General features: G+C 41.9%; 1 protein-coding gene across 10 annotated transcripts in view; it reads right to left on the reverse strand.

Annotated features, from left to right (window-relative positions):
• Positions 1 to 13,067, reverse strand: part of LDLRAD3 (low density lipoprotein receptor class A domain containing 3) — a 121,496-nt gene that overhangs the window by 55,632 nt on the left and 52,797 nt on the right. For all 10 annotated transcript variants that reach the window (XM_080594065.1, XM_080594062.1, XM_080594064.1 and 7 more), the window contains one exon: positions 3,272 to 3,397. In XM_080594065.1, coding sequence (XP_080450191.1) covers positions 3,272 to 3,397 — 126 coding nt within the window. The remainder of the gene's footprint in view (positions 1 to 3,271; positions 3,398 to 13,067) is intronic.

Below are 13,067 nucleotides of genomic sequence, written 5' to 3' on the forward strand. Positions count from 1 at the left end.
GAAGACATACGGAAGGCAGCACTGCCTTTTGCTTCCCCTTATGACAAACTCAGTTTAGCTCAAGTCTTATAAGCCAACAGTCCTAGCTGAGAACTGGTGTGTGGTGTTTAATTTACCACTGGTTCTAGTTTTTCCAACTTGCTTTTTTGAATTGATACAATGGCAGTGTTGACACTTCTCAAATTCTCAGTTTGAATTTGGAATTCCTTTTTGAGGGTAATACGCACCCAGAAAATCCTTTCAGGAAAATAAGGCCCTGTGAGTTAGGTGAATGCACACCCAGTAAGAACAGAATAGTATTTAAGCAGACTCATTTAGGTAGAGCAGTCTTTTCACCCACTGTAAACCTAGCACCTTATAGCTTATTTACTGCTCTGTCTAGTCTCATTTAAAAACCTCAGGCAGCACAGTTTCAACATTTCTAGGAGATTACATCCCAGCTTCAATGTGTCTCACTGCCAAGGAGATTTCCTTGATACTCATCTTTGTTTTCTCTTTCCTAATTTCATCCTTCTACTCTTAGCTATACCCCAGCATACATAACTACATAATCCCTCCTTGAACAGTGTTTGCACCCTGCACATACAGCGTAGATAGCCTTATCTTCCTGCGTAGTCATGGCTTAGCTGAGATATGCATAATTTAGCAGTTTTTAATATCTCCTCATAAATCAATCTCTCTGTCCCTTAATCATTTTTGTCACTCTTCTCTGAACTCCCGCCAATTTTTGGTAATGAGGTGACTGAAACCGACTGCAGCATTCCAACTGAAAATCTTAAAAAGCTGTTTAGATGCCTTGTCTGCTTCAAAGTGCTTCTCTGCCACAATAACAAAAGGGATTACAGTTCCCAAATACTGAGTGGTTTCCTATTTTTTTATTCTTTAAAGTAAGAACTGCCCTTAAAGAGTCTTTCAAAAAAAAAAAAGACCTTTAAAGTCTGCTATGCATGTAATCTGCAGTATACATAACAAACACTCCCTACATCTGGGCAATTCCTCCAGCTCCCCAAAAGCACATTTATTATGAACATGCCAAATCTCCTTTGGTCTGGAACTGCTGCGTACTTGCAGAGCATGTTGATTTTGCAGGTCACTTTAGGGCCTACAGCGCTGTTTCTCTACATAAGCAAAGCCGTGACAAGACATGTAGGTATGCTGGAAAATACCACGTGTGTGCTTAAACGGCAAAGAGAAAAAGGAAGATCAGTGGCCTGTTGTTATCAGCTGGAAGGCTCTGTTGGAGCTACATGCTACAAGCACGTGAGAAATTAAGGAATTCATAACCATATCCAGGGTGGTTGTTTTAAACTGAAACCTGCCATTTGTCTGTCCACTACCCCAAAGATATTCAAAGCACACTTGTAAAAACCTCTTTCTAGTCCATTTGTTCAAGGATAACCCAAAGACTGCAATGTAATTTCCCTAGCCTTCAACCTTCTTCCACTACCCTCATACTCGCCGTAGAGGTGCTATCTCCCTGCCACAGCCCTCCCAGGAGCCAGAACTCCCTCTTGACCAACAACAGATGGCACCTTTAAAGGATGCTCACGCTGCCAGAGGGACCTCAACATGTGGGGGAAGCACACAAACAAGAAAGGCAAGTCCTCCAAGAATTAGACAGTGATAGATCACGGTAAAGATTGCCTCTTTTGTTATCTTTGAAAATTGGTGTCTGTTGGCCTCCTCCTGACCTTTAAATGACATTAAAAGGAAAAACCCAGCCTGCTCCAACAAGAGAATGAGCAAGTATTTGCTGCGAGCTTCCGCCTACAGACCCACGCAACATCAGGGCTTTTACCAGCTCCTGATAATAGCAGCAGGGCTGCTGGATCGAACGTAACCTTTCCTTACTGCTGTGATAAATCCCTGCTAGAGTTACAGATAGAAATGGATCTATGCAGCCACACGCAAGGGTTTTAGCCCAAGTCAAGTAGTACTTCAAATGATATCTCTGCTGTGACTTCCCTGCAAGCTGCTGAACGACTCAGGAGCTCAAGCTTGCGTGTTGGCAGGCACATCTGACTTTGAGAACCTGCTTCTCCTTCCAAGAACCTGTTTCACTAAACAACCCTTTCTTTTATTTTTTGTTGTTTGATAACATGTATAAACAGAGAAGACTAAATGCTCTGATAAACAAATAATTAATCTTATTCGGTGACAAGAAATGGGAAAATAAGAATTAAACAATTTTAAGTCATATTTGTAATATTTGCCCAATGTGAATTGCATTCAAGTACAGAGAACCTGTTATAAGCAAAGATGCAGCTTAAATCTCATTTCAAAATTACAAATGCGTCTTAACGTAATATACAGACATTATGTACAAAAAAACAGAGCTGGACCTTATAAAAAGATCACTCCTACTGACTGGATCCTTAAAAATATATTTTTTTAAGGCAAGCCCTGTTTTTGTGATGTAGATGTCACACATGGTTCTCTATCTTTGACAGCAGTAAGAGGCTAAATTTTGAGTGTTGCTAATTTTGCTTGACAGTGCACGCAGTAGCACAGGCTCCATCCTGTAGCAATGATTGGCTCAGAAAACATGTTAAAATTAACCAGAAAAAAAACACTGCTGAAGAAATCATCCACTTAGACTGGAAAAAAAAATACAGTGAAGAAGAAATGTAGAATATACTAATGAAAAAGACAGTGTTTATGTATGTGTAGGTGGAAATTGGACACGACCAAAACCAAGATGAAAGCAGGTGAAACCTTGCCTTTATTAGTTAGGCCATCATGCCATTTTAAAATGCAGTGGTTTGCAAAGAAGTTGGATGTCACCCTACCACCACTCTTGAACTGCTTGTTGTAGAGCAATTGCTCTGTTGCATAAGTCTCATCTGAGCTGCTGAACCAACAACCATGAAAATACACCCTGTAACAAGTTGCAGGAGGCAGTGCCAGCGCCTGACAAAACTAAGTAGCTAGGTTGGAAGGGAAGATTTGCAGCTTCCCTTCTGCAAACAGCAGTGCTTCAGAGAACATATACACTTCCGAAGGAAGATGAAAGTAAGGCAGTGATTAGTGCAAGGAGGTTGATAAGACTCCTCTGAGGTAAGAACTAAAGTTTACATTTCCTTTTGAGGCAGATTTGACTTATTTTATTAACACCATCAACAGTCGATGCAACTGAGAGACTCTCAAAAAAACAAAGAAAGCACACATCATCTAGGTTATCTGACCCAAGCTAAAGGCTAACTAGGCTTCCTTTCCATGTGCTATAGATAAGGTAAAAGAAAACATGCTTTCACTCGTGCTTTTTACTTACTGCAGTTTTCCTCATCGCTGCCATCGGGACAGTCCTCAAAGCCGTTGCACCGGAAGCGGCCGATGATGCAGTGGATGCCACTGGCGCAGGGGAAGAACGTGGCACCGCACTTGGACTTGGCTTTCGCTGCAAGAAGAAACGCACAGAAGAGGGTAAAGATTAGGGAAATGTCTTACAAAGGTTAAAAGACACTTCTGTAGCAGTACAGGGTGCTCAGAGAAGCCTACAAGTGGAGGAGGCCAAGGTGGATAGGGATAATGAACACAGCAGCAAGTTTGGAGAATTTGGGATCTGAAGGAAGAAATGGGCAAAGACAGGTGTATAAAGATGCAGGAATTATCCACAGAGGGAAAGGGGAATAGAAAGATACAAAGTGAGTTAATGTCTTTGTGAAAAGACGAAATGTAAGAAACCTTCATTAAAGTACTTCTAAGGCTGTAAAAGTCAAATTCAAAAAAAGAAAATGCTATAATTAACACTGCCGTTACTTAGCATAATTTATAGAAAATTATATAAAATTGGGTGCAAAAGGAACATGAGTTGCATGAATTGCATTTGTTACTGTACATCTCTCCATCATATGGCTTTCATTATAAAGCTCTTCAGGACATAAACCACATCTATTTCATAGTACTCGCACAGCAATTCGTAACACTAAATACTAACAATGGCATCAAAACACGTTTAACAAATGATTACAGAATCTCATTTGATCTCAAGCACTTTGCATTTTTTTACTTCACTGCACAGCAACTCTTCATGGCAGGGAGAAGGGAACACTGCCCTCAGCGAGAGTAATGCAGATGCTTCCTCCACATTGCTCAAGGCAAGCACCAGTGCAGTCTTGTGGTATCACCAGCCTAGAAAAAAACAACTCCCAAAGTAAAGACAATTGAACCTAATTTAGATTTTTTTCTTCCTTCCCTTTTTGAGATTAGCACGCAACTTGATTTTCTGCACTGCATCACAGACCCTTCAGTAAGTGCCCTGGAAAGCAGAGCCTGGCTGACGGCAGGGAGGCGAGCACGGAGGACGCCAACATGCCATGATGCAACACGCAGACCACTCACACGAGAACAACAGTAAAGAAGTCAGCTGTCTAACTTAAGGGATTTTGAGTAAATTTTTCCTTCTTTCCTTACTTCTACACCAAACGTACAAGATGTGTTTACAACTCCCAGGTTTTGAGACGTGACAGATCTGGAGATCGCGGTGGCAGGCAGTCTTTTTATGTAGCCATATGGCACGCCAATCCGACAACGTGGGCAGTCTTATAAGGTCAGGACAAAGTCAGGGAACACAGAAGTACAGACAAAACAACAACAAAAAGTATACTCAATGGGGACAAGCAGCTTCGTTTTAATTTGGAAGGGAACCTCTCTTGGAAGGATAAAAACAAAGTGCAGCTGTAGCAGAGCCATCTTCCATCACTCAGTGCAGTACATATAAACAGCTTTAAACCACAGCTACAGTAACTCTCGCTTGATTTAGTGTCCTCCCAAGGCAAATTCCTACAAGTTCCTCTGTTACATGTTTTTCTTTATTATTATACCAGTAGTTTTAAGTTAGGATTATGGAGTGTAAAATGGGATGTATCACTGAGTTGCACATATTCAAGTACTACATATTCTGAAGAGAATCCAAGATCCAAGGTCCACTTAGGGGAAAAAAAAAAAAAAAAAGTGAGCCATTACTTTGTAGGAAAACAGGTGATAAATTACTCTGAAGTAGCTGCCGTGCTCAACACCACCAGCAATGGAAAACCCTCAGCCAAGACACTCGAGCCCCTGAATTCTTCACACAGCTTCAAAGAGCAACTCCCGTGCTGGAGTTTTGCGGCAGACTGATTTCAGCTAAATAATTCAGTAACCACAAGGTCTGAGGCCGTGCCATACCCCAACTCTTCAAACAAAAGCAGCAACACAAACACTTCAGGAACAGATCCCACGACCGTCACTGAAGCAAGCTGTCCGCATTAGCATTTGACACGCTAACCAGCCAGCCAAACCGCTGCTGGGAACATGTGGTTGTAATGCTCCTGCATGAAGAGGTTCCCAATGCTTTGCCCTTTTTTTATTTCTTCCCCTTTTTCTAAAAGCTAGCATCTCTTCCACACCACGGAGCACACCCCAGACCATTTCCACTCCCCAGACCGAACGGCCGCCTCTGGACAGCTTCCTCCTTTAGACGCGAGTATTTTGAGCCCAAACAGTTCCAAGAAATGGAGGGTAAAGAAGCAGCAACTGTGGGGTTGCCTCTGTTAGCACTTACTGCATCCTGTTTCTTCAAGCAGGTTTACTTCTGTCACAATTTGGGGTCTGAATCTGAAGGCTATCAAGTTTCCGGCCAATATCGCCATCACTGAAAATCCACCCACCCCGCACCACCGCAGCTCTCCCGGCCCCTCAGCCGAGAAGGCCCCAAGCACGTCTGGTGCGCTCCCTTCAGCTACCACAGGCAAACCATAAGCAGTATTTAATGTTTCACAACATCTGGAGGAAAAGGGAGCTGGAGTGACCACAAAAAAAGTCGTATTTCTGGAAAATGCATTCTGTCTGTCCAAAGCGTCCCAATACCCCACCAAAAAGAGGGAGAAATTATTCAGGACACTGATTAATGCAAGTACTGCTGGGACAACTGTTTACTTCAAAATTTTCTCTTCAAACCTTTTCCTAGCTCCTCCTCCTCTTGAAACAGCAAGCCAGAGAACAAGACTTTTTTTTTTTAATTTATGTATTATATGTTTATTTATCCTTGAAGAAAGGAAACAACAGCAAACAAAAACCAAATGCACTTCCGCATACTTGCAACAGGCATAATACATACACCAGCCAATCCCAACTCAAATGTGCACTCATGTTAGATGCCCTGAAGAGATAAAGGACCGTTTCTAGTGCCACTGTGACTCACTAGCCACACAGCTTGCAACTGGTAGGCACAAGTCTCACTCCCAAACAGAGCCCTGTCTTCCAAGGTCCAATTCCAAACACAAAACGCATTTCTCATGTGCTGTGTATAAATGCAGGAAAAATGAGGACTAATGGCTTAGTCCAAGCCACATACCCTGAGACTCTTGATATCCCTACTGAGGAATTTCTGCTTTATTTCCAATTTAACGTCCTTGCTGTCCTCTGGTAGAGCTTTCCTGAGGTATTCAGGCAAGAGCTGTTTGATCATTGCTCACAAACTTCCTACGGAAAACACAATTATTTCTTCCCAAGCAAAAATGTACCTTCTCATTCTGCAATGATACCCTTAACACAATGAGGCTATCCATTTTCTTGAGGTCTTCGGCACCCTCACAAGTAACAGATACATCTACCAGGCTCATGACTGCCTGTGGTGGATTCAAATCATTTGCCACACTCTCCACAGCACTCTTCTGCAATTCCTACTCCCATTACATGACTTATGAAAAAGGTTTTCTTCTCCTTTGCGCATCATTGTGTCTTCTGCTGCACAAGCCTCAAGTTTTCAGGCAGATCTGTACATGAAAAGCTTCACTTTTATATAATGGCAGTTACCTATTTGGCTCCTTCAGTGACTTCAGTCTTGATAAGCTCTCAAGGACATCATTATCTTTGCAATCTATATCCTTCTGTCACACTCGGCTGAAATGGGCTCAGGATAATAAAAAATTACTTGGGTATCAGGAGATGGCAGAAGAGCAGTGAAAAAGGACACAGACACACGTGGATCATCTGACCTTCTTTATTCTTTAGCCTTGCTGTTATCACCAGCCAAGGGAAAGGGAAGGGAGAAGTTAGTTGTTTTCAAAGGAACTGGTAAAAATCCTCCCAAGCCCAGGACTCCCGAACCTAAGAAATTGAGGGACCGTGAACTGGGGGGAAGGGGAAAGGACTGAAGGTCACGCTTGGAAAACAGCAAGAAAACACCCAGCAACTCACAAAACTGTGTCTAAAGAAAGGCAACTCAAACAGCAGATCCACTCTGGATCCAGATGACGAATCAGTTGCAGAACTATAACAAGCACAAAAACACCCCAAACCTATGGTGGAAAAGGAGAGATTCACCCCAGTTCTTCTCTTCAGCTGTTACCTAGTCATGGCAGAAGCAATCCAGGAAAGAAACATTAACATGAAATTTATCTACATTAAACAAAATGGAATTCCCATGGTATTTAGAGATAAAGGTGCCAGTGAACTGCCATGCACAGGAGGAGCCTCCCCCGACTCTCCTAAGCATGGGAAGAAACTCTGCTCCTCACTGACAAGTTGTTCTCATCTCTTGAAATTCAAACCTGAAGGAAGGGGATAAGATGATTGCAGAGAACTGCTGGCCACAGTATAAGCTTGCCAAATGTTCCCCCCAGATTGATTTACTTAAGTTCAAGAGAACTATTTTGGCAGTTATGTGCGCGAGTGTGTGAACTCACTCCTTATGTTATGCAGAAACCAATCCTCCCACCCCCTTCTTTTAAGGCTCTAAAAAAAAATTAGTAACTTCCAATCAGGACCGGCTGTACGTTCCCACTGAGGATGTGACAGTTTGCAGGCACAGCTCTACAGCATTAACAGAAAAATATATTACTATCTTTAGGGGACCAAGTGTGAAACAGAAGTATTTTTCGAAAAGTGTAATCCATTTTATTATTTCTCAGCAAAAAGATGAACAGTGGGGGGGGGGAAACAGATTTAGCATATGCTTTATGAAACCATATACTGTATATAGATACATCCTTGCACAAAAGCAATTCTGACACCCCTGACTTGGCTACAAGGTCTTAAAACCTGATTAGAAGGTTATAACAAATCTTCTTCAGTTACGGGCAAGCAATTTGCTTTCCATAGGTAATACGGGAATTGAGCAGCAAGGCATCAAATGATTTCTCTATATATCAGCAAGTGAATTGCAGTTGTGGACTACAGATTTGAGGGATATCGCCAGGACAAAATGGTACAGCCAACCTCTTGGGGAAAAAAAAAGTCTTATGTAACTGTAAGGAGATACTAAACTATTTTGAGAAAATAAAATTTTAGATCTGTTTGTCACTCTAATGAGACATTGCTTGAAAAGAAGACATTATACATTTATAACATTTATTACAAGTCAATTTTCTCTTACAGAAGCCAGTACACAGTCTTGCTAATGAAGCTTTGGGGAAGAAACTTTCTGACAAACCTTTACTGTTGAGCCAGCTCAACCACACCTCCAGCATTTCCCTTCTTTTCACAGCAGATGCAAAGATAGCACGTAACATACCCCACATGATGCAGCCACTAGGACAAGCACATTTCCTTCTTTTAACACTACAAACAATTCTATTTTGAAATGCGTCTCAGTCATTTTGCAATCTGGAGTGAGGAGAACAGGATGCAGCAGATCAGCAGCAGACATTTTGCGACAACCTGCAGCTAGGAGTAAACTCCACAGTATTTCAGCATCAGCATCTTTGCAATCAAACTGTTGCCTCAGAACCCCTCCAGGTAGCAATCAGGCAAAACAGCTGTACGCTGCTTCACACCCACACGTCTCAACCCAGCGATGGCCGGGGATTTATTCAGCTCATCAAAACCTGAGGACTTACATGCAAGAGCAACTCTCTAAACAGAAACTCTTGTGTGCAGATGCTGCACTATTGCCCAGCCACAGGTGTTTTCCTGGCTTTGACAGTGAACCACCTTACGCTTCCCTGAGGTTAATTTGTGTTGAGAGATGCCGCAGCCACATCAGACAGCGCAGTGGGTCCAGGAGTGGCTATGCACAGCATTTCAGCGACAACTCTATGAAGGAGACAAAACCAGCCATCTCTTCAACTTCTCCTCGCTCTTTGAAAAATGGTTTTTAACTTGAATTTACAGAGAAGGATTGATTTTACAACACAACTTAACAGGCAGGATGACACCAAGACAACCTTTCACTTCAAGAACTGCTATAAATGCTAACCCAGCTAATACTAACTTTGGTTAATTGCTGTCTGGGCCTTATTTTCACTTTGGTTCCCAGCAGGAAAGCCACCACTACCTGCAGTCACGCAGCTGCCTCAGCACAGCACACCAATGCATCATCTGTGGGCTCACGGAACCCTTCAGCAGGGCAGCCCTGCAGAATGACAAGGAGAAGTTTCACTTCCTCTTCTTGTTTCTTTCTATCTAGAATAAAGGTAGCACTTAAGCAATATTTTCCAGTATTAAATCCACATAAAAGTCTACTACACCAGAAGTTCTCCAATTTGAGACAAACCTTAATGAGTTTTGATCCAAAACACAGCTATTACAAAGCGTTTGTTGCACCTACAAACAGCCCTTGGGGCACTCTTACCTCTGCTCCCTATTTAACCACTCATGTGAAAAACTTGCTAGTCAGAAACTGCTAATTGAAACTCAGAGAAAGTGAGCCTAACAAGTAGCTTGTCTTAAAAGCAGCAATGTTTTTATAAAAATTAGTGAAACTGAAGCCACAGGAAACATCAGAGGTTGCCTCCAACCTAATAAACCATCACCCACTTACGTGGGCAGTATTTACATTATAGTTTATAGTAAGAAAGAAAAATACTGAAGTTAAAAAACAAAAACAAAACAAAACCTCAACTACCACAGAATCAACTGTTTCCTTTGAAAAGGGGAAAAAGAGAAGGCACTTTGGAGTTGGAGTACTGTGGAGACACTGGCCTTTACTTGTTGTCAAAGAGTAAAGTAATGCTTCTTTTAATAATTTCATAGACAAGCACAAATCCTAAGCCAGTTCAGGATTTGTATAAGCAAAAAAGAAGGCAGTAATGGACTTCAGCAGCAGGGGAAACACTCCTGAGGACATCCATGTGGCAAGGACTTTGATCCCTCACCCCATCCATGGCAGTAGCTACCTGATCCGCACTGCATCCTGCCACTGACTGCTCCCAGCTGTTAAACCCGCCCCAGTTCCAAGCTCTCCAAACCGGCTATTTACTGACCCCCATCTAGAGGGGACCATCAAGAGGATTAAATACTTAGCACCATGTACCCTTTTGATCTCCTTGCATAAATAGCCATCAAATGCTGGTTGCTATTGCACTTGCCCTTACTCATGTGTAAATTTCTGCAATTGAGCTTCAAATGAGATGTTCACCATGGTCACTTCATTATAAACTGCATTATAACTAACTCAAAGTGTTTGGTTGCTTAATCATGAATGAAAGTAAGAGTTAATTCTAGTTTGATATTCCGAGTTTGTGAGCCAGCTGAGTAAGTGACAGAAAGATTAGCAGCTGGCTTACAGCATCTTCTCAATTAACGCAGATGCTCATTTCATGCATTGTTTAAAGTTCAGCTTTGTTTAAGAATCCTGATGTTTGTCACCTATCTAAGAAATTTGCTAAAGAACTTCAATAAAGCTGATATTCCAGTGGTTCTGCTGGCTAAACGGCACTCCAAACTATTTTTACATCCTGGAGAGCAGCACATTCAAAGAGCAGTTAAGAAATCCTTTTGCCAAAGATGATGATTCTCCTTTCCCAGCTGAGGTTCTATATTACGAACACAAGATGAAATATAACACCTCTGTACCTGCCCCCCTCACTCCACATGAATGCCAGCAAAGCCTTGACGTTTGATTGCTTACTAGTTGTGTCAGTGAATGTACACCTGAAGGCAGCCAGCAAGATTTTAGAAGCCAATTCCCTTTTTGCTTCACTTCTCATGAGTGCTGTAATACAGGCTGGATTCTTGTGGGTATCTTACCTACAGGAGCTTTGGAAAGAGTATTTTGCTGGAGTGAAAAATTAACATCCATAAAAACAGTAACAGCTTAATGGCAAAGCCAGCCTTACGCTGGAAACTTATTACAGGTTGGGAGAGCAGGGTTTTCTTCCAGCTTTCAGACTTGCTGTCTAACACTTCACAAATCACTTCAAAACTTGTTATGAGAAATTCCACTTCTGGAAGATAAGACATCACAGAAAAACACACAGGTAAGTCATACCTGTAGGCCTTCAGAGTACCACCACGGTGCGATGGACAGCCTTGGGAAAGCAGGCCCCTGAAGGGACTGAGCTGGGCACTGGGGATCTGACCTGCCTGATTCCTCCGAGTCCTTCCTCGCTCCTGTGGCCAGAGTGTGCCAAATGCTTCCCCATCCCCTCCTGACCCTTCGATCAGGGAAGCTTTTCTGTTCCACCGAAGCAACTGAAACAAAGACTCGCACCAAGCGACCTAATTGGTCATTTGAGCTGGATTTTTTTTAGTCTTCCAAAGGGAATAAGCGAGCAGGGCTGGTACCTGTATCGCACTGATCAAGGAGGCAAGACGTTAGAAGCAGCACAGTCAAGATGCAGCTCAAAGCCCCCCAAAGATCACAAACACTACAGCCAAAAGAACTGCTGTATGATTACTAAAAGCTTCCCAGATTCTAAGCAGAAGTGCAAAACATTGCTCTGCATGAGACAGTGAAAGCTAAGCAGTGATAACGTGGTATACTGATGACTTGCAGGCAAAGGTTCAGTAAGACTTGTGTTCTGCCTTTGAAGCTGGGTTTCCTGAGGAGCTTTGGTTTCCTTCCTGGAACATCAGGAGTTTTTCCCAGGTCTGGCAACCTGGAGGTGTATCTGAAAATTATTTGCAGGCGGTGCATTAGCATCGAGCAACAAATATTCCAGGTCAGCCAGGAAGCATTCAGCAAAATATAAGGATGCCTAAAAGCACTCATTGATCTTAAGACAGAGGTTTTCTGTGCATATATATACACAAGTGCTTTTATAGAGGAACTCCTAACTTTCTGCTATATATTCTAGTTATTCAGAAATATGTTAGTTTCATTAGCCTTTTATACACGTTATTACCAGACTGTAAATAAGAATCAGGCCACTAAAGATTGTTTTTGTATAGTTTTGTAAGATTGTTGTTTGCACAATACCTGTCAGCCTGGAACCTAGTGCATGACAATGCTTACTCCATTAACATAAATACACAAAACCTACTTTGGCTGCAGCTTTTTTACTGTGACTGGCATGGGCTTTCCAGTTTGCAAGCTCTCTTCCCTCATTCTGGTCCTGATGTTACATTTTCTCATCCCATATATTAAAAAAAAAAAATTAAGTAGTCAAGGAAAAAAAAACCAACAAAAAACTACTTATAGGCTTTATTACAGAAATGGAATAGAAAGGTAGGAGACCACAATGGTAGACTGTTAGTCCAGCTTATATGGAAAGTTAAGTTCCCAGATCATTCTCTCAGTGGGGAAAAAAAAAAAAAAAAAAGAGGCAGCTTCATACTTCTACTATTTCACTGATCTTTTAGCAGGAACACTGAGTTTTGAAGTCTTGTAGTTCCTGTAATCATATTAGTTATTTTAATACACTGCTTTTATATTTATCTAGCTTCTTATGTCATCCTCCATGCTCATGGGGGACTGCAAAGTACTTTACATCAGCCAGTACTTGTCTGCTACCTCACTTATGCAGATCAACCGTTCAGCTGTCTCTGAACACATTCATTTACAGCAGAGGCTCATCACCATCTCCAAAACTGCACACAACCAATGCCTGAAGGTCACAGCCACCTAAGCCTCCTGTTAGTACCATGAGCCATGTCACAGCCACTCCACACTTCCTGAAGTGGTGGGTATGGGTTTGAAGAACTGCAGAGCACAAGCTCAGCTCTAATACTTACTTCTGCATCGTGTTAGACTCTTAAGATAAAATTCTCGTAAGCGTCACAGTGATTTTCATGCTGAAGTTCCATTTTTAAAAGTGACAGGTTGCTAAATCACTTACCTGTAAGTATTGATTATTTGTTATCTGTCTTTTCCAAAATGCAATGAGCTTCAATATGACACACTTCACAACTAATTAGCTCCCGCC

The sequence above is a fragment of the Anser brachyrhynchus genome (assembly GCF_964034855.1).
Source record: "Anser brachyrhynchus genome assembly, chromosome: 5".
Lineage (NCBI taxonomy): Eukaryota > Metazoa > Chordata > Aves > Anseriformes > Anatidae > Anser > Anser brachyrhynchus.